This window comes from Caloenas nicobarica, chromosome Z (assembly GCF_036013445.1).
Source record: "Caloenas nicobarica isolate bCalNic1 chromosome Z, bCalNic1.hap1, whole genome shotgun sequence".
In the NCBI taxonomy this organism is placed as follows: Eukaryota; Metazoa; Chordata; class Aves; order Columbiformes; family Columbidae; genus Caloenas; species Caloenas nicobarica.
The window spans coordinates 21,181,394-21,203,278 of NC_088284.1; the positions used below are offsets into that span (position 1 = coordinate 21,181,394).

At 35.9% G+C, this 21,885-nt stretch overlaps 1 protein-coding gene across 5 annotated transcripts in view; it reads right to left on the reverse strand.

Moving 5' to 3' along the window:
* CPLANE1 (ciliogenesis and planar polarity effector complex subunit 1) overlaps positions 1-21,885 on the reverse strand; it is a 53,559-nt gene that overhangs the window by 31,365 nt on the left and 309 nt on the right. For 4 of the 5 annotated variants that reach the window (XM_065655461.1, XM_065655462.1, XM_065655460.1 and 1 more), the window contains exons 2-24: positions 20,937-21,088; positions 20,017-20,152; positions 19,704-19,823; positions 18,629-18,855; positions 18,191-18,297; positions 17,142-17,298; positions 16,229-16,332; positions 15,893-16,075; positions 15,017-15,266; positions 13,788-13,940; positions 12,157-12,917; positions 10,599-10,783; positions 8,956-9,036; positions 8,004-8,168; positions 7,078-7,251; positions 5,969-6,194; positions 5,592-5,725; positions 3,772-3,989; positions 3,330-3,494; positions 2,127-2,265; positions 1,619-1,728; positions 286-447; positions 16-124 (exon numbers count right to left, since the gene is read on the reverse strand). In XM_065655461.1, the coding sequence (XP_065511533.1) occupies positions 16-124; positions 286-447; positions 1,619-1,728; positions 2,127-2,265; positions 3,330-3,494; positions 3,772-3,989; positions 5,592-5,725; positions 5,969-6,194; positions 7,078-7,251; positions 8,004-8,168; positions 8,956-9,036; positions 10,599-10,783; positions 12,157-12,917; positions 13,788-13,940; positions 15,017-15,266; positions 15,893-16,075; positions 16,229-16,332; positions 17,142-17,298; positions 18,191-18,297; positions 18,629-18,855; positions 19,704-19,823; positions 20,017-20,152; positions 20,937-21,017 (4,147 nt within the window). In that variant the 5' untranslated portion in view covers positions 21,018-21,088. Of the gene's footprint in view, positions 1-15; positions 125-285; positions 448-1,618; positions 1,729-2,126; positions 2,266-3,329; positions 3,495-3,771; positions 3,990-5,591; positions 5,726-5,968; positions 6,195-7,077; positions 7,252-8,003; positions 8,169-8,955; positions 9,037-10,598; positions 10,784-12,156; positions 12,918-13,787; positions 13,941-15,016; positions 15,267-15,689; positions 15,745-15,892; positions 16,076-16,228; positions 16,333-17,141; positions 17,299-18,190; positions 18,298-18,628; positions 18,856-19,703; positions 19,824-20,016; positions 20,153-20,936; positions 21,089-21,885 lie in introns of those variants that run through there. The other variant, XM_065655464.1, reaches the window with a different exon arrangement.

A 21,885-nucleotide genomic window follows, 5' to 3' on the forward strand; every position in this document is an offset into this window, starting at 1 on the left:
AAGGATGCATGTTACCTTTAACAATACTTTCTTTGAGTCGCTGCTGAAGCCCATGATATTTATCTCTTAGTGGAACTCTTATATCTTCAGGATTAGGAAATGCTTTTACGAAAATCTCTGCCACCTGCACAAAGTAAAGTCGCTTTTCAAACAGCTAACCTACGAATAAGGTATAATTTCCAACAGAACTTACAGCACTAGAAAGCTTAACCAGTAGCTTTTACAAGAAGAAGAAACATTTGTGATAATCTCTACTGCTTTTGTTCCAGTTTTAATGTCTTTTACCTTTTTCACTGGTGGTAATTCTCCAAGCAGACTTAAAATTACATCTTGAACTAATTCTTCAACATTCATGAACCTGCAGAAAGGAAGCATTCGACAAGCCCACTCCACTGCATTCAGACAATGCTCAACTGTGGAGGCATCACACTCGTTCTTCTTTAGATCCTACAAAAAACACCTTGCTATAGGAACATTAATTGAAAAGAAAAATACATTTCAGCTAAATTATTCACACCTTGCAAACTGTAATGATTCTTCCCTAACCAAGAGAAAATAAAAATCTGTAACTTAACTGTCAAACATAGAGGTTTACGATGATAGGAGACCAAGATCAAGGTTGTAATGGACCATGATTTACAAAAAAAAAAAACCAACCAGCTTTTTTTAAACCAGATTAGGAAATCATCCATTAACACACTGAAGAGTCTGTTTGCAGTCATTTAGAGTAGAAGTTGAGGATTTGGCTAAACTAGCTGCAAATGATTAAATATACTGAATTACCAGATGAAGTAAATAATTTTACTGTGACTTAAGGTGAACATAAATTCTTTCTTGGGAGCAAGATATTTAAGCCAGCCAAGAGGCTTTTACAATGGATCAGTTTATTTGAAACAGTCAGTTGTTTGTATTTCATTTGTCACTCTCACACAAAGTGCACAAAAATCAGAATATTCTACTATTTGAAACAGAGCTATCCTGTTTATTTGAAGCTTGATTTTTCTGGTGATGAGAAATTCTGGACTTGTTTTAAAAAGGAAGCAACCTTTGCTAAGGACAACTGAGTTACTAGACTACATAGCACAAAAATTGACAACTGTACTGTTATAAAATGTATGACAAATATCATGCTAATTCTTTTTTTTTTCTTTGACCTCTGACATTAATTAATGAGGGTATAAGCAGAGAAAACATGACTAAATTTTTATATTTTGCTTTCTTCTTTTTGAAAACCATGTATTTCTAACGCACAAAACCCCCACATTTTGGTGTGTTAAATATACATTGGTCAGGAAACACCCAAAATATCTCAATCTAATGAGAAAAAAAAATGAAATAAATACTTATGTAGACAATGAGTGAAGAAACTGCTGCTTTTCTGGCAGTATCTCTTCAATTATCTGAGTGAAATACCAAGCAAGAGCCCAACAGAAATACTATTAGAACAATGTAGTTCACATGGACAGCACTATTCTGTAGCATCAAATACTTAAAACACACAATTTTATCCTATTAAGCAAAAAAAAGTTCTCACAGAAATATACAATAGATCTTTAGAACTATTCTTATAGCTTTATGCAATTAAAATGTATCTTTATTATATTAGTAGTATAATTACCTTAACATTGTTAATGTTTTCCCTTGCAGCTTGGTATTGCCTACAGTTGTAAGATAATCTTTCGCGAACATGAAACATCCAACACAATGCACACAGCTCTCTGAACCAACCTATGATGCAAACATGCAATATGGTAAGATTCTATTTAAAGAAATGAAATAAACCAGCTTGAGATTTTTAGCTAGAAGAAGGGAATTAAAATTGTCTTAACTGTAGTTAAAGAAAACAAATTACTCATTCTTTAATTTTCAGTACTTCTCTGCAAGTAGAGTTCTTTAGTCCCACTTAGGGTACATGTTCTTTCACATCTCTCAGATCTATAATACACACATCAATTCAGAACAGCAACTTTCACACTAAGAGTTTTCGTAATAAAAGCTGGAAAGGGAATCTGTTTCTGCACACATTGCAGTATACTATTGCAATTTTCTAAGTTTCTTTGCACTGTGGATTCTCACTTGTGTTCTTTTTTCCAGCTCCAAGTTATTTTATTTTATTGCATACAAACCTAAAATTTTGCAGGTAATATCATCAAACCGATGGTCTCCAGAAGATGTAGATCTATGGAAAACGGTGCGGAAATTGGAGTAACGAAGCAAAGTCTCTGGAAATGGACTAAGCAAAGGAAGAGATCCTTTCATTCGAATCTATGTATAGTAAAAATAAATAAATAAACAATCAAAAGGGAAATAAAAATCAGTTAAAGTTTTGTATGTATCACAACTAGATGTGTGGCCTATCAGTTATTATCAGAATACGGCCAAGATCAGTAAAATTCCCCTAAGCTTGCCTTCCATTTTCTTCAAATCAGTATTCTGAATATTCATTGAAAGGAATATGCTCAGCATGAGCTATGGTAAAAAAATACTTCTGTTTGCATGGTACTCATGATTACCATGATATACAAGAGCAACAAAGTATAAGAAGCACTAAGATCCCAACTGAGAAACCAGTTTAAGCCAATACAGTCCACGCTTCTGTCAACCAAGGCAGACCAGTTTTCCCTCCCATTTCAGCTGGTATAATACTTCTGACCACCTCCTGTGTCAGCAATAAGCAGGTGACCATGCAATGAGCACACAGAATGAAACACTTGTCAGTCAGACCAGCTCCTGATCTGGATCACTTCATGAATGCTGGTGCAGGGGGGCTGAAGGAAGGCAGACAGTCACACACACTTCCTTCTGTAGCAAGTCAACTTCCTTTATGTGGATGTGTAACAACGACATAAGAAAAGCCTGAGTTTACAGAAAATATTTTAATCAATATATTCCAAGTAGAATGAGATCTTGTAAGTCATGTGCTCTGTGCACTAAGATGAACACTACCTGAAGCGAGCATCACATTCTCTGTTATTAATTCAGCTCTAAGTGATCCGGAACACACTTCCAGCTAGCCCCTGTAACTCCCAATTAAAATCAGTTTGTTTCTTTCAAATGGAGAGAGAAAGGAGTTTGTGCATTACCAAGCGGGTACAGAAAGACATGTAGAAGGAGATACTTGATGAAGTAGATATCTACATCTTTAAGTTCTGGTTTCCTAAATGAACTGAACATGGAGTATAAAAACTAGAAGATGACATTTAATGAACATGACATCAAAGTCCAGATAAGACCGAATCCTTCTGCAATGCCATTGCAAGCTTGTCAGTAATATTTAAGACTGATGAGTTACAAAAAAAGTTACAAAATACCCCAAGTTAAATGCTTACTTTTTGCATAACCTTTCTTGCCCACTTCAGTTGTTGAGTATACCACTGTGCTGCTGGGCAGGAACAATGAGCAGCCCGGAAGAGCAAGATAATTCGCTGAAGAACTCCTGACACTTTCTGACGACTTTCTCTCTCCATTTTTAAAAGAATGTCATTGCAGTCTTCCTGAAAAATGCAAATTTCAATAAAAACAAAACAAATTAGAAAGGACATATACAATAAGGAAGCTGACCTATATGTTGTTTCTGCTTCTAAGAATATTTCCCTCCTTTAGATCAGAGGTCCTTTATGGAAAAAACACGCTACACTACTTAAGTAAACAAATAGACATGGAAAAAAAAAGACTGAAAAAATGAGCTGAAAGGAACCAGAATGAAGAGCATGATTATTTCATAAATACATTCAAACCAAGACCCAAGAAACTTCTATCATGCATGCTTACTTCACTGAGAGATGCTGGCTGAGGACAGTATAATGGTGGTGCTGGAAGATAAAGCCTGTCCGGAACTAAACCATACAATTTTCTGCTAAGATCCTTGGCAGAATCCATCAGAAGTTGAAATGTGTCTGAGAGAATATCAGCATCTGCCATAACAGCTGCTTTCAGTAGTTCTTGTATGGAACTATAAAGAGCATTTGCATCCTCCTCTTCAATGGGATCTATAAAATATTAAGCACAGAAACCAAAAAATTGATGGACTCAGATAATACATGGCCTTCATTCTGAAATTATGAGGCTACATCCTCAGAATTTGCATTCATCTATTACAATATACACATTGCATCTACTTGCTTTAAGATAAGATCTCTCACATTTGAAAACAGTATTCAATTATTAATTTTAGTTTTTGTCACACTAAGATGGAAGCTATTGCTTTTCTAGATAGAAAACTGAACTTTTCAGCCATGCATTTGCTTGGCGTAATATTCTGGTGAGTCATTCTCAGCAAGCAGGAATAAACAAGGAATACTATTAATAATTACTGTAACAACTCTTTAATCAGTGAGCATGATGATCAAGGAAAGGGAAATGCATTTGTTTGATCTCTTTTACATATTATTGCTTCTTTTTCTTCATCTTCTAGAAGTAGCAGGACCTTTAACACACATCATTAATCGGCTTCTGAAATTGCCATAATATTACACTGCTCTACTTCCATTTATACTCCTCCTACTACATCAAATATGTGCTGCCAAATCTTTTCACTACCTATCATTCCTACAGATTGTTATATATGGCATGTATATGTGCATATATCTGTTTGAAATAAAATCCTTGGAAATAAGTACAAAAGCAGAATCTACAGAGTGTTTGTGATACGGCTTAGATAAAGATCAATTAACATCCACCTGCTGAAGGAACTTGAAATGTGGTTTCCAAAGAAAAAGAGTAAAGAATAAAGATTCTGCTAGTAAGCTTTCTGTAAAATGTAAACAAGGACAGGCTGATGGGGGTTAATAGTGTGTGTGTGGGGGGAAGAAGGTATCTGGGAGTGGGTCTGTACCAGAAAAGTGAATTGGGCTGGGGCTTTGGGGGCTCATATATACAGATGCCAGCAACTTGGGGGACTCTGCTACTGTGTCTAAGCCCAGCTGCTGGAGGGATCCACATCATACACATAGGTATGTATGTACACACAGATCTTCATCCTGACTAGCGAGAGAGGGAAACAAGATGGGATTGTTGGTGCTGTTTGTGTGAGCACTGAGCATGTCTGTAGCTGTTGATCTGTGTGGCCAGTTGTATATAGGTATTGTGTATGTGTGTTTGTGTATGTCCTACTGGGAATACATTCTCAGCCTTGCTAGCTGTTGGACCTGGGGTCATGAAGCTGTCAGGCAATGAGATATCAACTCCTTTCAACAGAAAGGAAAGGCAAAAATTAAACACTATCATGTAACTAATTTTAAGTAGGATGATACTTTCCATACTGTTCATATATTCGCATTTGCTTCAGAGCATTTTTTTTGTTTTAATGAAGCTTCAGTTGTCTTCCAAACTGAAGTTAATTAACAAATATAGTCAAACAAGGTTTTAGCTGATAGGCGTGAAGAAAACAAGATTGGTTATACAGTTCATTTTTAGAATTATCAAAGCCAAACCCCAAATCCCTATAAAATTTAAGTATTTGAATGCATTATAACACTAACGCACAAATAGGAGAAGACCAGGTAATTGTTTCTTTTTAAGACATCATATAAAACAGGATATGCAGTAAAATAACATGAAAAATAAACACAATTATTTACAATTTTATGTACCTGTAAACTGCTTGTATTTAATACATCCAGATGTTTCAGGAGTAACTGGCTGTCCTAACAAAGCCTGTAACTTTTCCTGAAAAGTCTGCATTGGTGACAAGCTTAATGGCAGGTGACACTCTCTGTTCTTCAGTCTGAAGGTATAACAAGAAACTGTTCATTAATAAAAAAGTAACATCCATAGATAATTTATTGAAGGTCTCTTAAATTAATATCTAAGACAAAACCCCTCATCTCAACATGTTAGGTCCTACATCTATACTAGGAGTCTGGGAATATGAGTTTTTGAGGCAAAGAATATGCCTTGCTACAATAAACTTCATGCAAAAAAGCATCAATAAGAAAATATAGAATACTAATACTAAGCTCAGATTTACCTTGAGAATTCAGAGTTCTGACAATACAGCTGGTAGGCCACACCAATCGAAACAGACAGTTTCCAGTCCCCAAGTCTGCGTGTTAACCACACAGCCTCTGGAATGAGTCCACCAATAAAGAACAAATCAAGAGCATATTCAGCTGTCCACACAGACGAAAGGTTCTGGTCCCTGACAGCTCTGGTAACGAAGCAGTGTTGCAGTGGAACGATACGAGGAGATAAGTCTGTGAAACAAAAAACACATTTTGAAGTTTAAATAAAACTGCATGCTATCAGATGAATAACCTAGAATTCATATGCTCACATCACTTTTGGATCCTTTTCAGTGTACAACTGCTTTTTATTAGAGACACACTACGGTGTTTGGCTGTAGCAGGCAGATGCAGCTCATGCTCTGATATAATAGTGAGGTCAGAGAAGGCTATTATTATGCTTACTTTGCAACTATGTGCAAAACTTGTGTGTTATTCTTGCTTTAAATATTTATCATACTGATGGAACATTTGCAAGTATGCTACATATGCTTAGGATATTCCAGAGAGCACACATGAGAGAAATGGAAATTCTGAGTGTCTGCCCAGCGTACACATGTTGTTTGAACTCGTGCTGCTTATTGCAGAAGACAGAAAGCCATAGTGCATTTTCAAGAAAGAACAGTGCTTTATTTTAAGAGAGTGTATCGAAACAAATGGAAGACAAGTTTAGTATCTGCTGTGTTCAGTTTTGGGCCCCTCACTACAGGAAAGAGATTGAGGTGCACCCTCTGGGTGAAGAACCTTTTCCTAATGTCCAACCTAAACCTCCCCTGGCACATCTTCCTGACATTCCCTCGGGTTCTGTCATTGGTCACTAAAGAGAAGAGATCAGCGCCTGCCCCTCCTCCTCCCCTCGTGAGGAAGCTGCAATGGCCATGAGGTCTCCCCTCAGTCTCCTCTTCTCCAGGCTGAACAAACCAAGTGACTTCAGCCACTCCTCATACAGCTTCCTCTCCAAGCCCTTCAACGCCAACTTCGTAGCCCTCTTCTGGACACTCTCTAGCAGATTTATATCTTTTGTATAAAGAGAAAAGTTAAGCACAGCAAATTAAACTGCTTTTAGAGAAAATACCTTGTTTGATGTGAAGTGGATGCAGGATGTCAACATTGTGTGGGGGAAAGATATATAGCAGCTGATTTGTGAAATAAGCGGCCATGAATCGTGCCATAGATCGAATCACAGCCATAGCAGTTTCAGTATAAACATCTGTTACCATCCATAATTCATGCTGAAAATACTTGGTATCTAAAAAAGCAGGTATCAAATTAAAACATTATGAGAAAAAAGATCTTAAATTTGAATGCTAAAATTGTTTAATCACAGCTTATAAAACTTCTTTTAGAACAAGCAAGGTGTGGTATTACTTAATTTCTTGACAAGCTTTCAGGACTTACAGAGCTTAATCTTTTACACTAATTACATGCTATATTAATATTAAAATACTTTAATACTATTTTTATACTACTAGAAATGGACCTCTAGTATCTAAATTTAGATCAGCACTGAGTCAAAAAAACCTGCTTAAATTTGGAAATTCAGATTTCTTACTCCAACTTAGGAGAAAAAAGTTACAAGCATCTGAAAAAAAAAAAAAATCCCACTGTGAATTTAGGATTAGTGACCAATCTAAAATCGACTATTTTACCATGTTGCACCGTAAAAAAGGTTACATCAATATAAATTTAAATCATGCAACTTCCCCCTTATTTTTCTGATTCAAAGTCTTTCCTTGAGCAGATTTGAGTTCAAGAATATTTGATGGGCCATGCTTTCACTATTAATTATACAATGAAAGTTGTCTAAACTCTTCTGCAACAAGTGCAGCTAAAAGAACATCTGAGGATCAGAAAAAGATCTTTGAAGTCACTGAAACCAGATTTCAGTGCAATATAAAAAGTATACTGTCAAGTGTGTATGTGATGGCACAGAAATCAGATACTACATTATTTAAACAGTGCCAACATACCTTATCACACTTTTATGCAATATAAACATACCAGAAAATTTTTCCATCTGACTCATTGAGAGCTTCGATCGCCTTAGAATCTCTTCTACCAGATGATCACAAAGTCCCTGAGCCTCACACAAGTTATATTGATACAGGTGGCAAAATAATATTGCAAGGTAATATCTAGTCTGAAGAAAACATGTCCTTTTTCCTCCTGCATTAGAAGACAAAAACAGGGCAGAAGTCTACTTAGAAAATAAACACAAAACCAGACACAACAGGTTTGAAAGCACTAGTTCCTCCCTTTTCAGAAACACATCTACACCAACATATACTCTGAGAAGGAGTAGATCTCAGCAGCAGCCTCTAAGTTACTAGTGTGTTAACGTTCATCCACAATAGTTTTACTTCAGAGATCTGGTAGTTTTCAAAACAATACAGTGTGTAATTGTTAAGGCACAGACAAAGACAGGGAGCCTAACCTTCAAAGAAGGGATGCCTAACTACAACAAAATTGCTTACGCATCCACCAAGCTTCCAATATCCTGAGTTCTTTCTGCATGAGGTATTCCTAGTCATAATAACCAGCAAGAAGTTTTTCTCGTGATGCCTGGGAAGAGAGACTGAAACATCTATTTCAAATCAACTCCTAAATAAACCCTTGCCACAAATTACTTTGTTTTATTACTCACCAAACACTAAGTATTTTGATTTTACAGCTACTAGAGGAATTGATCTTTTGTTCACCTTTTTTTTCCTTGTCTTTTCCATGCTCAGAAATATACCTAGAGACTTTCTGTACCAAGCACTTCATAATCACAAGAAAACTCTGACATTAAAAGTTTTGACTGGTCTATAACCAAATCCCAGCTTCATTTCAAATATGGATCCTTTATGTGCTTTGTCCTCTTTTTTTGAGGGGCAAAGAGAGTCACAAATTACTATATTAAGTGATTATATAACTTACCTCCTCCACCCCCCAAAAAGATTCTATTCCTTACCTTTTGCCTTTATTTCACAAAGAGATCTTTTCCAAATATCCAGTGATTCTCTGTATGAGCCTAAAAGGAACTTCTCCTCACCTATAAAAGTCACATTTATAGCAAATTAAAATATCTGCATAGTTAATTTTACACGGGCAAACACACATGCACTTAATTCACTATTACAGATTTCTAAAAAGCAGAGTAAAATACATGACTATCCAGACTCCTATTCTTGGACCTAAATCTAACTTTTCAGCATCTGAGAGAGGATGACTGATTAACCCTCCTCGCCCTTTTTTTTTTTTAATTGCCAAATCACTATTAAATGAAATCAGGTAATTTTTTTTAGATTACATAAGGTTATAAATGTTAGCTATAGTTAGAAACTTCAGTATTTAAAACACACGTTTTATTAATGGGGAAAATAATTTTCTCTTATCTGTTTTCATATTTCCTATGGAGTAGAAGATGTTTTTTCGTTGTAAAAAGGAGTTGTAAAATTATTTATCAAGTTGAACATATGTTTTTTCAGTGTAAAAGCACTTTCAAACAACAGGTGTATGCACTGTTACACATTTCATCTCTCTAAATGTCACCTCTTCACTTCTATTCCCATTCCAGTTTTTAATCTATTGGTCAATTCCTAAATACTTTGACAAAAAGGGAACTGTAAAAGGGCACAGCTCCTTGGCAAAGGAGAATGAGGAAAAAGAAAAACCCAAACAAACATCAAAACAGTGCTACCACAGAAGAAAAGACGAGGACAGATTTGCCCTTCTATCCTGCTTATCAGCAGCTAGCCAGTTCAGGTACTGGCTGCCCCATCAGCGTGTATGTTACTCTAGCTCATCCATAAACTGTGCCTTACCTATTTGGCAAACTGAATGTAAATAAAGAACATAAGGAATGGGTGAAAAGGAAGGATGGGAAGTAGCACATATGGTTAGGATAGTGAAAGAGACGTGAAAGAGCTAATGTATGGTATGGAGTGACATAGGAAGAGAAGCTAGAATTACCATTTAAGGGAGAGAGATCAGGAACATGGAAAGGAAACGGAATTGTGGTGGGAGACGTGTGGGAAGATGAGCCTATTATTGGGGAAGGGGAAATGAACACTGAGCACAGGACAGTAATGTGGAGGAAATTTGGTACCAACATATACTGTTTGAAAACTAAACATGCTAGATTAAGTCTATTACATTAGGTTACACTAAATTAGATCCTTAGTTGAGGCTGACTACATTCATGTACATGACATGCTCATGCCCCCTGATGAGATGGAGTGAACAGGATTTCTAGACAGAAATCTAGTAAGGGAAAGCTTGTGATGCCCAGCTACTTCAGATGAAATAACACAGTACAAATGAGAACAAAATTCAGATCCTGCGTTCAGATTCTCTAGGAAAAGCAAACTGAAGTCAACATAAGTCTTTTTACTTAGCTCAACAAGCTCTAAATATTACAATACAATCTACAGGGGTACTGGGACATGAAATATTTGAGAGAGTTTCAATCTGAGTTTTAAGAAAAGTCCCACTATCAACTTTTTAAAAATCTGGCGGTCAGTTATTGATTGTTATTAAGTTGGACATAATTTGCCTAGTATTCAGTTAACCATGCAACTACCTAACATTTGTACTTCTTTCCAAAGTACTAACCAGATACAGAGTTAATCTTCAAATGTTGCTCTAAGGTCACTCCTGAAGACTGAAGGGTTGCTTGTATATGACTTATAAGAGACAAGACAACAGACTCTTCTTCTGCATTCTTGTTCACTTTCCTGTTCAGCAGCATCTGATACCAAACCACTTTCTTATACAATAATTGCCATAGTACCATCAACCTGTAATTCAATCATATTATGGAAATCATCAAAAGTTAATAAAGTTACCTACATCGATTTCTTGTTTTCTTGTATTTTGTATTATGTATCTGAAAACTAAATTATATTCTATGTAAACAATGATTTTTCTGATTTCAATAAGGAAAAAAAGTGAAAGACTCTTCGCCTTTTTTTTTGACCAACAATCTGATTCTTCTGAATCTGCACCCATTCAAGCACACGAATTTATCCAAAATTAATCCCTTGTTATCTAAACAACAGGGAAATAAAATAACCTAGTTACATGGTTTAGTGCCAGAGTCAGGTTATGGCTGGACTTGATGATCTTGAGGGTCTCTTCCAACCAAAATGATTCTATTACTCTACTTTTCTAATAGTTGGATAATATACTTCAGTTTAAGCTTCTTTCAAGTTTATGTGCGTATCTTCAAAGAAGAAATGGCTTTCATGGTTTCCACACACTGAGGTTTTTCTTGCTGCTCCAGGACACCACATCCATAATCAAGTGCAAGCTTTACTGACTAAATTGACATTGCAGATACATCACATATGAGTGGCCTCTTGGCTCCATCAGGTTTGAAACTTCCGCATGGGAAGGAGCAGAACAGGCAACAGGCAGTAAAAGCTGCTTAAGCTGCAACACCTGAATTGATGCTGCCCTACTACAACTGGTTTGAGCTTTTAAGCCACCAATAATCTCTGAACTGATTGGTGGTAATCCATTCAGTTACCATAATTGAACTATATTCATCTACAGGTCTCAGCCCTCATCTGCATGCTGTAATAGATTATCACGCTCTTCCATAGAGTATGACAGAGGAAATAATCAAAAGGTTGCTGTAATTACTATAAAGCTGGAAAATAAAGTTTTGTTCCAACATAAAGGACCACAGAATCATTTAGGTTGGAAAGGACCTTTAAGATCATTGAGTCCAACCGTTTACCTAACACTGCTAAGTCCACCACTAAACCATCTCCCTACAGGGCTTTTAAACACCTCCAGAGATGGTGATTCAGCCACTTCCCTAGACAGCCTGTTCCAATGCTTTACAACCTTTCTGTAAATAAATTTTTCCTAACATCTAATCTAAATCTCCCCTAGTGCAACTTGAGGCCATTTCATCTCATCTTGTTACTTGGGAGAAGAGACCAACACCCTCCATGCTACAACTTCCTTTCAGGTAGCTGTAGACAGCGATAAGGTCTCTCCTCAGCCTCCTTTTATCCAGGTTAAACAGCCCAGGTCCCTCAACTGCTACTCATAAAATCTATGCTCCAGACACTTCACCAGCTTTGTTGTCCTAGTTGCTGACTAGGCCTGATCACCTGACCACCTTTAAGTTTTTTTTCTACCATGCACAGATCATTCATACCTTTTTTCTGTTTTTGTATCATGGTTTACTGCCCGAGGAGGCTCTGTAAGCAGAGATTTCAGTGAGCTGAATTGCTGAGTGGTATTCTCATCAAGAACTAACAAAATAGGCACAGTGAGCGAGTCAAGTTCCATAAGACTATTACCATGAGGACATGCAAAAGAATTCTCATTCTGTAGTATGCACATGCTACTCAGAGTGTGAGAAACCATTTTCAAAAGACAGAAGCATGCCACAAGGTTTTTTGAGAACAACTGATCTTGTTGCTGTATAAGCACCAGTTTTAAAGTTTGTAATGTCAGCTTTGCCACATGCCCAGTCAGACTGGCTCTTGAATGCCAGGACAGGACAGTTAAACACTGCTGGAAATATTTTATGACATAATGCATCCAGTGAGTATTCTTCACAGGCTTGTTTAAAGATGTATCATGGCTGAGCAAAGAACATTTCACAAACCGAAGAATGTTGAAAAAATGGATAATGCAGTTCACTGTGTAATTCAGCAGTGTATCTCTCTCTTCCATATTTTTTGAAATACCTATCTGCCATGCAGCAAGGAGGTTTTTCTTAATGGAATACAGTTCCACTGATAATTTATCTTTCTCTTTATTATTTTCTTCTGCATGAATAGTATCAAACATCGATGCAAATTCTAAGTGGCCTTGATCAGCTTTACCAACAAATGAATGGATTCTTTGGCTACAGAAGCTGGAAGGGCTACTGAAAAACTGCTCTTCATCATCTGAATCTTCTTCGTAATCCTAAATCAGACCAAAAAAAAAAAAAAATCAACAGTTTAATTCAATTCTGTTGAGAGAGAGCATAGCCTGCAAGGAATCACCATTTATTCAGTCTCACAAATAAAATCTTTATGCTTAATTAACTTGCTTAAATTCTAGTAAGTTTAATTCACAGCAATTTCATCTAGATCTCAAACTAAATGTGGCTATTTGGAGTAGTTGTGCAGACAAAATTAGATTACCTAATAGCAAAAAAAATTACACTGTAAACATAGCAGTAGTTGATCTACCATGAAGTAAAACTCTGCCCCCTATTACACCAAGAGTATGAGGAAGAGTTTTTGCCAGACACCTGTAACATATAAAAGCCATTCAACAAAAGCCCAAAAACTTCAAAGAACAAACGCATGAAATGGAGTTGGGAAAGGCTACACAGTAACTTTGATCACAGAGCCAAAAGAGACATACAAATTTTGGAACTGATAGAAGGATCCTCTAAAACTGAGGATAAATATCTTATTTACTAAGGATAATAATATTGTACTTCTCATTAATATACTTTACAGCCCTGGTAGTGTAATCTGACATTTTATTACAAAGTGAAGCTGAAGCATTAAACTACAATGAACTGATGTATATGTACATTAGTACATATTTTTCAGGAAGCTTATGCACGGCTGAAATGAGATGTTTGAAAATAAAAATCAAGTATCAGTTGAGAAAAGTAACCACATTCCTCACACTTATAAAAAAAATGAGAATTTAACCAGTATTGAATTACTTGAAATATATGTAAGAAATTGAAAAGAAATTGAAATAAATCGTTATGTACGGAATACTTTAAAATGAAATAGTTTGCATAATTATAAGTGGAAATATGCTATTAAGTACCAGTAAATCCGTGGTCTTCTCATTCATTTCTGTTGTGTCCTCTTCCAGGAATTTCGGAATGGTGGAAAAGACGGAACTTTGGTTTTGAGCATGATTTAAAAGACTAGCTTTTAAAGACAACAGTGATCGTACCCCCAAAGGTCTCCCTTTAGACTAAAAGAAATAACAATAACATAAAACATATATCTGCCTCTAGCAAGATCAAACTAGGCACTTTCTAAACAAAACAAGGAACTCAGTCCCTTCCGTAAAAAGCTTCAGTTTTTAAGTCTCAGAGAGAAACAGAAAACAGGTCAGCAGGCATACATTGCATTGAAATGAAGTAACATTTGACCATGGCTCAGGAATGCAGAATTTTCTCAGCACCAGACTGCTTTGCTTCTTGCTGAATGAATCTGCTTTCTTGACCCCTGAAATGATCATACAAGTTTGCCAGCATGTAGAGCCTTCTTGCATTGTAACTAGTAACATATCACTTTAAACCCTCAAACCTTGCCCACTGTCCTAGCTTATGCATGAACAACATCATAACTCACTACTCCAAAAATCCAAAATACAAACTGAATTGGAAGAGAAGTTGTATTCCATCAGCAAACACAAACATTTCGAACTTAGTAACTATTGTATCTTACGTGGTTGACAACAGTTGCAGGGCCTCTTCCTTCAAAGGTTTCCCTTTTCCCATACTTAGCCTGATTTAGAAGTGTCAAGAGAACAAATGAAAATGCTTTAAGAAAGCTTTAATTGACCACCTCAACTAACGACCTAGTAGACACATGCACACAGCACCACTGGAACTGTTGCTGACTGCTCTAAAACAGTAGCAGCCTAAGACAGAGACATTTTAGAGAATCTCTTCTGCCTTATTCTGAATGGATGAGTTAGTTGGTCAGAGTAGCATAACACCTGTCAATGTTCTGAATCAACTCTACAGATGCAAAAATCCCCATTTCTTTTACAGTTCCAGAAAAACTATACAGTGACAGTTAAGAGTGTCCCCTTTCCAGCATTATACTGAAACGCCACTCAGACATCAAAGGAATAAAATTTCAAAGAAAACTCTGTGTTCATTGTTTTCCAGATCAACACTATCTTTAAAACTTTGTAATTCAAAGGACTTCATACAAATATCACAGGAACCTAAACTGAGCTAGTCAGTTTAAAAATTATGCATTTTTATACACATGAAGTTTTTTACTTAAAGCCTACAAAATAATTCATCACCCTACCTCGGAGTTCAGCAAATTCCGACGGATATTTTCAAGCCTTTGGGTTGAATCAAGCAAAAGGGTTCTTATAAATCCTGATGGTGAAAGGTTGTTAGGAAATTTAAGCACTGTTATCATGTATCCATCAGAGACAATGAGGTAGGGTAATCTTGAATGTGAAGCAACAGAGAATCTCTGTCTCATAAGGTCATTTTCAGAAGCTGAAGAACCCAGAGACTGACTAGAGTCTTGACAAAAAGAGTGCTGCTGTCTAAAATAAAGATACATCAAAAAATAAGAAGGAACTATATGTAATAATAATGAACGGAAGAGAGACAGAAAAATAACTTATGAACATTTAATACCACTCACACTACTGTCCCAATAGGTCCATTCAGAATTCTAAAGAAGTATCTAAATTTTTGCAAGATGAGCAATCTAGATAACACTATTTATGCCTGCAAGATGCCAATATTTTGCTGCAGTTGCAACTTTTTTAATTTAAAGAAAAATAAATAGAGCTTTTAATATTCTCTAAGTATTTCATCAGTAAGTATTATATGTATTTTTTTCACAATTTGAATTTAAATTTCTATATCACACTTCCTTATCTAGCTCTTATTGTGTCTGCTATTTTAAAGTTCTACTAAATTCAAACACTTTTTAAAAAACTAATCACTTAATGTATACTTACATTGTTACAATGCCAATTTTCATCAGGACAAACCCATTTAAGAAATAGAAGAGAACTATGAAGGAGAAAGATATTGAGAAGACACATGAAAAGCTAAAGAGTGAATTTGAAGGATTAAGTTTATGTAAAATTGTAAAAAATATGTTAAAAAGTAAGATATGATCATATGACAGAAACGTAAACACATTTTCAAAGACTTTTACCTGCATGTTATTAGTGGATGGAATGGAATAAACTCTGCTGGTCCAAATTCTACAGAGCAGCCAGAAGTAATTAAGGTTAGCAATTCACCCATACATGTCAATAAAATCAAAGATCCACGTTTTAACATGCAAGCCAAGAAAAGGCTATCAGGAGTCCAACTCATATCGCCAACCCAGTAAGATCTAAATTGGCAGGAAAAAAAAAATCCTCTGTCAAATTGCTGTATCAAAATATTAGGACAGACAACAAAATAAGTAACAGCAACAATAAAAAAACCACCACAACACAACACAAACAAACCCACAACAGCAGCAGAAACAACCTCAGTTACTGACCTGATAAACTTGGATGGGACCGTGCTATTCTTGCTACTACAACCTTTAAGGCTACCCAAAACAGTTACAAAATTCAGTGTGTTTAGAAACAAAATCTGAGTTGCCTAGAAAGAAAAAGTAAATGCAAAGAAGACATACATGTTTGTATCAAAACATCATTATTATAAAAAACAATTTCTGTTAGCAAGTTATGCATTACATTAGATGTACTGGAAACATTATTACACATGGAAGTGACATTGCACTTCAATACTTATTGCTATTTAGAGTATTCATTAATTTCTATACCTATTTATACATTTGAAAAATAATTAAAGATTATTATATGCTCAAGATATAATTCAATATTATTTTTAACATAACTTTTTCTAAAACCCTCAAAATAATAACAGATCACTCTTCTCCAGTCTTGCTGGTGAATAACAGCTGGAGCTTTGAAGGATTGCATCATCCCATCCTGGTACACTAAATAAGCCGGTCCATATTTCTGTCATCATTAGCACTAAAAACTACATTAAGATTTGGCCTCTGAGTTGTTAGAAGGAAAAACATCATGAAGTGGGAGCATAACCTCCAATACACGTTAGGCTTAGGCCTATCTGAGAATCATCCAGACTCTTTGCAGATACAATGCAGTAACTGACATTAATTTATTATTGTATTTCTTGGAGATTAGAAAAAATGGAGGAGCTTACATGGATTTCTTAACTGAATAACAGCATTCAAAAAATTACAGACAAAAATTTACTATTACTAAAAATAACTATTAGCTATGGATATCAATGTGAATATAACCACATGTATCAATAAGAATGCTGAAAAATCACTCCTAAAAATGTCTTACTAAATCCTGGTTACCACTTCATTCAAACTGAACTATTAGCTTAAATAACACATCGTCTATCATTCTTACCATTGGATCAGTTTGATTAATAGCTACTGCAAGCAGAAGTCCATCTCTGGCAAATGCACATAACAAAGCTCCTCTTGACTTTACAGACACACAGTGAGGAACCAAATCAACAAGAGAACAAGTCTGCTGTACCCAGTGAACCTGGTATGGCAAAGAACTGAAAAAAAAATTAAAAAAAAATAAAAAAAAGACAGACAGTATCACCAAGAGGTTACTTAATTATACTGAACGAGATGATTCATATATAGTAAAAAAACATGCAAGACAAAAACATAAAGCACGAACAATAATTTAAAAAACCCTATTTTTCTTCAAAAACTTTACAATGAAAAATATCTTGTATTTATACAAGTTTAAACATTATGTCTGAGCACTGAGAATTATTTTTATGGGATTAGAGCAATATGTATAGAATATGCAAATAAATATAGATGCATGCCACATAATTAAGGCACTTGCATTCTAGCCAGGAACGACTTCCTCAGTGTAATGTCATCCCACACAGGAATACTCAGAATTCAAAAATAAAAATGAACAGTATGCTGCTCTGAACAAATAAATCGTGGATGCCCCATCCCTGGCAGCGTTCAAAGTCAGGCTGGATTGGGCTTCCAGCAGCCTATCTAGTGAAAGTTGTTCTTGCCCAAGGCAGGGGTGGTGGACTAGATGATCTTTAAACATCCCTTTCTACCCAAACCATTCTATGATGCTAAAAAGATTCTAAACATGTATACACTCAGTTTTATTTAGGCGTAAGTCAATAATGAAGTATGGAATACATACATAAATTCTGTTACATTAATCACATTATAATATTTGAAAAATACCATATATGGATTATATATCTGCATATATGGACTGCTTATGCATATATAATGTAGCACACTATGAGCATACATATGCAAATATAAGTAGGTGCTTATAACCATAGGCTACTTGGACATCAGTGTAAACGTGTTCAACTGCAGCTCTGAATCCCAGCTCTAAGGCACTTCGTAATAAAAATCTTTCTCTTAAGCTAATGTAACTTCGAATGTCTTTGAACTTACCTAATGTATTTAAAGCTATTTTCGTGCCATCGAAGAATCAAAAATGTGAGCACCAAACATTCTCCAGAGTAAAACACAAAAGAACACAAACAGCAATCACCCAGTATCTGTGGACAAAACCAAAACAAACCCAAAAACCTGGTTACACAATTTTCACTTTAAATATTTATATACTTGGATCAATAGCTATTACAATTCAGATTAAATAGCAATGTCGTCATTCAGAAACAGAAAGACTGGCAAGAATATTACTGGGCCAGATAAAAGCAACCACACTGGGTCAGATCAAAGTTTATGTTATCATTAAATCTAATATGAACTGAACGATTACACACTACACCAGAGAAGCAGACAGTGCTCTCAAAATTCACTGTAGTTTCTGGGGCTCTAATTTACTTAAGATATTAAATGATTGGTTTAGGGCTTTTTTTTTCCTACCTCATTTTGCATGAAAGCAGCATGCACTCCAATTTCTTTTTCTTCAGTAGAAGGCAATATGACTGATTCATCCGGCAAAATTTGTGTCCAACGCCCAGAAGAATTTTTATGAGAAGATGTACTTTCATGTTCTGTGCTCTCCCACAATAAGACACATGCTGTAGGAGTAGTTAATAGTGCCTTTTTGCCATCTCCAGATACATATAAGTACAATTTCATCAAACAGTCTGGGAAAAAAAATAACAGACACAACAATGTGGCAGAATATTTTCTGCTCCTCTGTTAGATTATAGATTTAAAAAGAAAATAAAAAGGAGGTTTCTCCTCTATCACAAGAAATCCAAACTGACACCTTAACTATCTTTCATTTCCAGCTTCATCACTGATAGTAGACCTTGCGCAGCAGTAATGTCAAATAAGACTCCCATGTTGATGCATTGAATGACTTAACTTTCTCACAAGACTCGACCACTAGGAATTGTTTATCGAGTTTGTCCTTCTTGAAATCCATCTTTCATGAAAATGATTAATAAATGCACAACTATTACCTTCAGCTGCCAAATGCCCTAGAGATCTTCCCTGAAATGACAGAATTGCTTGTACTTCACTGTACAACCTGGTATCAGTGAGATTATTCAATACGTGACCATATTTGATATTTAGGTTTGCAAATATGTGCCTTTACATTATTCTCTCCAGTTAGCATTTGTCATCAAAACCTACCTACAGAATAACTTCAAATTATGCGTACAGGGTTTACACCAGATGTATGTCTTCTCTAAAGCATTGATAACCTAGTAAAGAAAGTTTTTCTACAGTTTAAAACTAAACATTAAAAAATAAAATATTTACTGTATTTTAAAATGAATTATTATTCACAGGAGATTACTGAATTGAAAAAATTGTTCCATTCAAGTGACAGAAAGGGCATTTGTCAAAGCTTAGCTAGCACACAAATTATACAAATGCAAAACAAGGTGTGAATATAGCTTTTACTTGTGTGATAACACTTAACAAAAAGGAAACCACTTTTGCTCTGTTCCATTTTTCAAAAGACTAATTGGAAAAAACCTACCTTGTGCTACTGCAACTATTTTCCTAGTCTCTTCTGGTGCTGGCACAATTTTCAAGCAGTCCTGATCTTTATTCCAAAGAAATAGCTCTCCTGTTTTAAGTATTCCTGCCAACCAAGCACCTGTGTTCATTGGGGGAGAAATGTTTTGAAGAATATTATTGTGAAGTACTTAAAATTACTTTGTTTCCATCTTAGCCACAGTTCTAAGGCTGACAGTGAACTGGCAGATCATTTAGATACTCTACCTCCCTGAACTGTTACAACTACAACTAAAGTAATAGCAGTTTATAATAAATAAGCTATTATACTTAACCATTTCTTGATGTTGTTAAAACAACTACATTTTTCAACAATGACTGCAGACGAGGGATTTTCTTCTTTGTCTTCCCTGATGCTAGGTTAATTTCATTTATATGTTTATCATCTAGAAGAAAAACAGCCTCTTTTTCCTGTTGAAAGAAAAAAGGAACATTTCATTTTTTAAAACATTATTTTGCTTGAAAGTCTGCAAAATTATGCAGAGAAAAAATGTTGGGCAATAATAATAATAACAACAATAAAAAAGATATTACAATTGCAATTACCATATTAAGTTCATTCTTTGATATATTTGCTTTACAGTACTTCATACCTAGCCATCAATCTACATTGATGATGAATCTGTTTCACAAGTTTCAAACTATCAAAGTAATTTTGCAATCATTGTTAAAACTACCAGCAAATGATAGACAACAACAAATCAGACACTAGCTGTCTCATTTCGCAGTGTTTAAGTTAGTGAGATTTTTGCCAGTGATTTCAATAGAAGAAATTGGCCTTAGATAGTTACCTACTTAGACTCAAATCATATATTAGAAGAAAAAAGAAATAGCCTCCTTTTATCAAAAAAGCTTAAGAAAGCAGGTCTTTCAACAAATGCAAGATGGAATGGAAAAAAAATTAACAATTTGCAACAATGCACTGTAAAAAAGGTTATGAAAAACCAGAACCATCTAAACAACAACCTTATATAAAAGGGAGGTCTTTTGGGAAAAACAGAAAGCCAAACCAAAAAAAGACTCCCCATTGTTTATCTGAGAAATTTTGACTCTCCAGCCTCAAGTCAATAAGATTTCAATAACTCCTAAGTGGAATATATTCCTTACCCCCTCCCTGTTGATGGAAGTGCAAGTATTATATAAAAGACTACTCTTTGCAGAATTTTATATTTAAATATAAGTTCATTACACTTACCTGTCCAATCCATGAGATGCGAGGCCACGGTTTTCTTTGCTTGATGCATGTAGAGATAAGAACATCTAGCTTAATCTCCATTCTTATTACATCTCTAAGTAACCATTACAAAGAAAAGCAAATAGTAGATTTTTCACATATCAATAGAGAATCTGAAGAAAACAAACCAAAAGAAAACAAAACAAAAGAAGTTTTTATTTTTGCGGTGTGGGAGTAGATGAGAAGCTAGACACAAACTCCTAACTACAGCAGCTTCCTTGTAAACACAAACCTAACTGAGGCTTATCACAGAATCACAGAATGTTAGGGATTGGAAGGAACCTTGAAAGATCATCTAGTCCAATCCCCCTGCCAGAGCAGGAACACCTAAGTGAGGTTACACAGGAAGGCGTCCAGGCGGGTTTTGAATGTCTCCAGAGAAGGAGAATCCACAACCTCCCTGGGCAGCCTGTTCCAGTGTTCCGTCACCCTCACTGAGAAGAAGTTTCTTCTCAAATTTAAGTGGAACCTCTTGTGTTCCAGCTTGAACCCATTACCTCTTGTTTTACTGTTGTTGTCTTACTCTTGTATTATCTGTATTTCCAAACTAAAACAGCTATTTTCATTAAGGTAGCTCGAGGCTATTTGCAGTTCGGCCGTGCAGATTACACGCTTGTTCCTGAAGGAGTTGAGACAAAGGAGCCAAGACTCCAAGTACCTCGCTAAAAGCTCTAATAAGGCAGACAGTGAGGAAAACATATCACAGCCTCCTGAGAGCAAGCGATCAGATACTCAAGCAAAATCCCCGCTGGGCTCCCCGGGCAGAGGGAGGCGGCGGGAGGACGCACTCCCGCCTCGGAGCCGCCTCGGAGCCGCCTCGGAGCGGCCCCGGAGCCGCCCCGGAGCCGCCTCAGGCCGCGGGGTGACGGGCCGCGGCGCCCCCGCCACCCAAGTGCATCAGCGACCACGC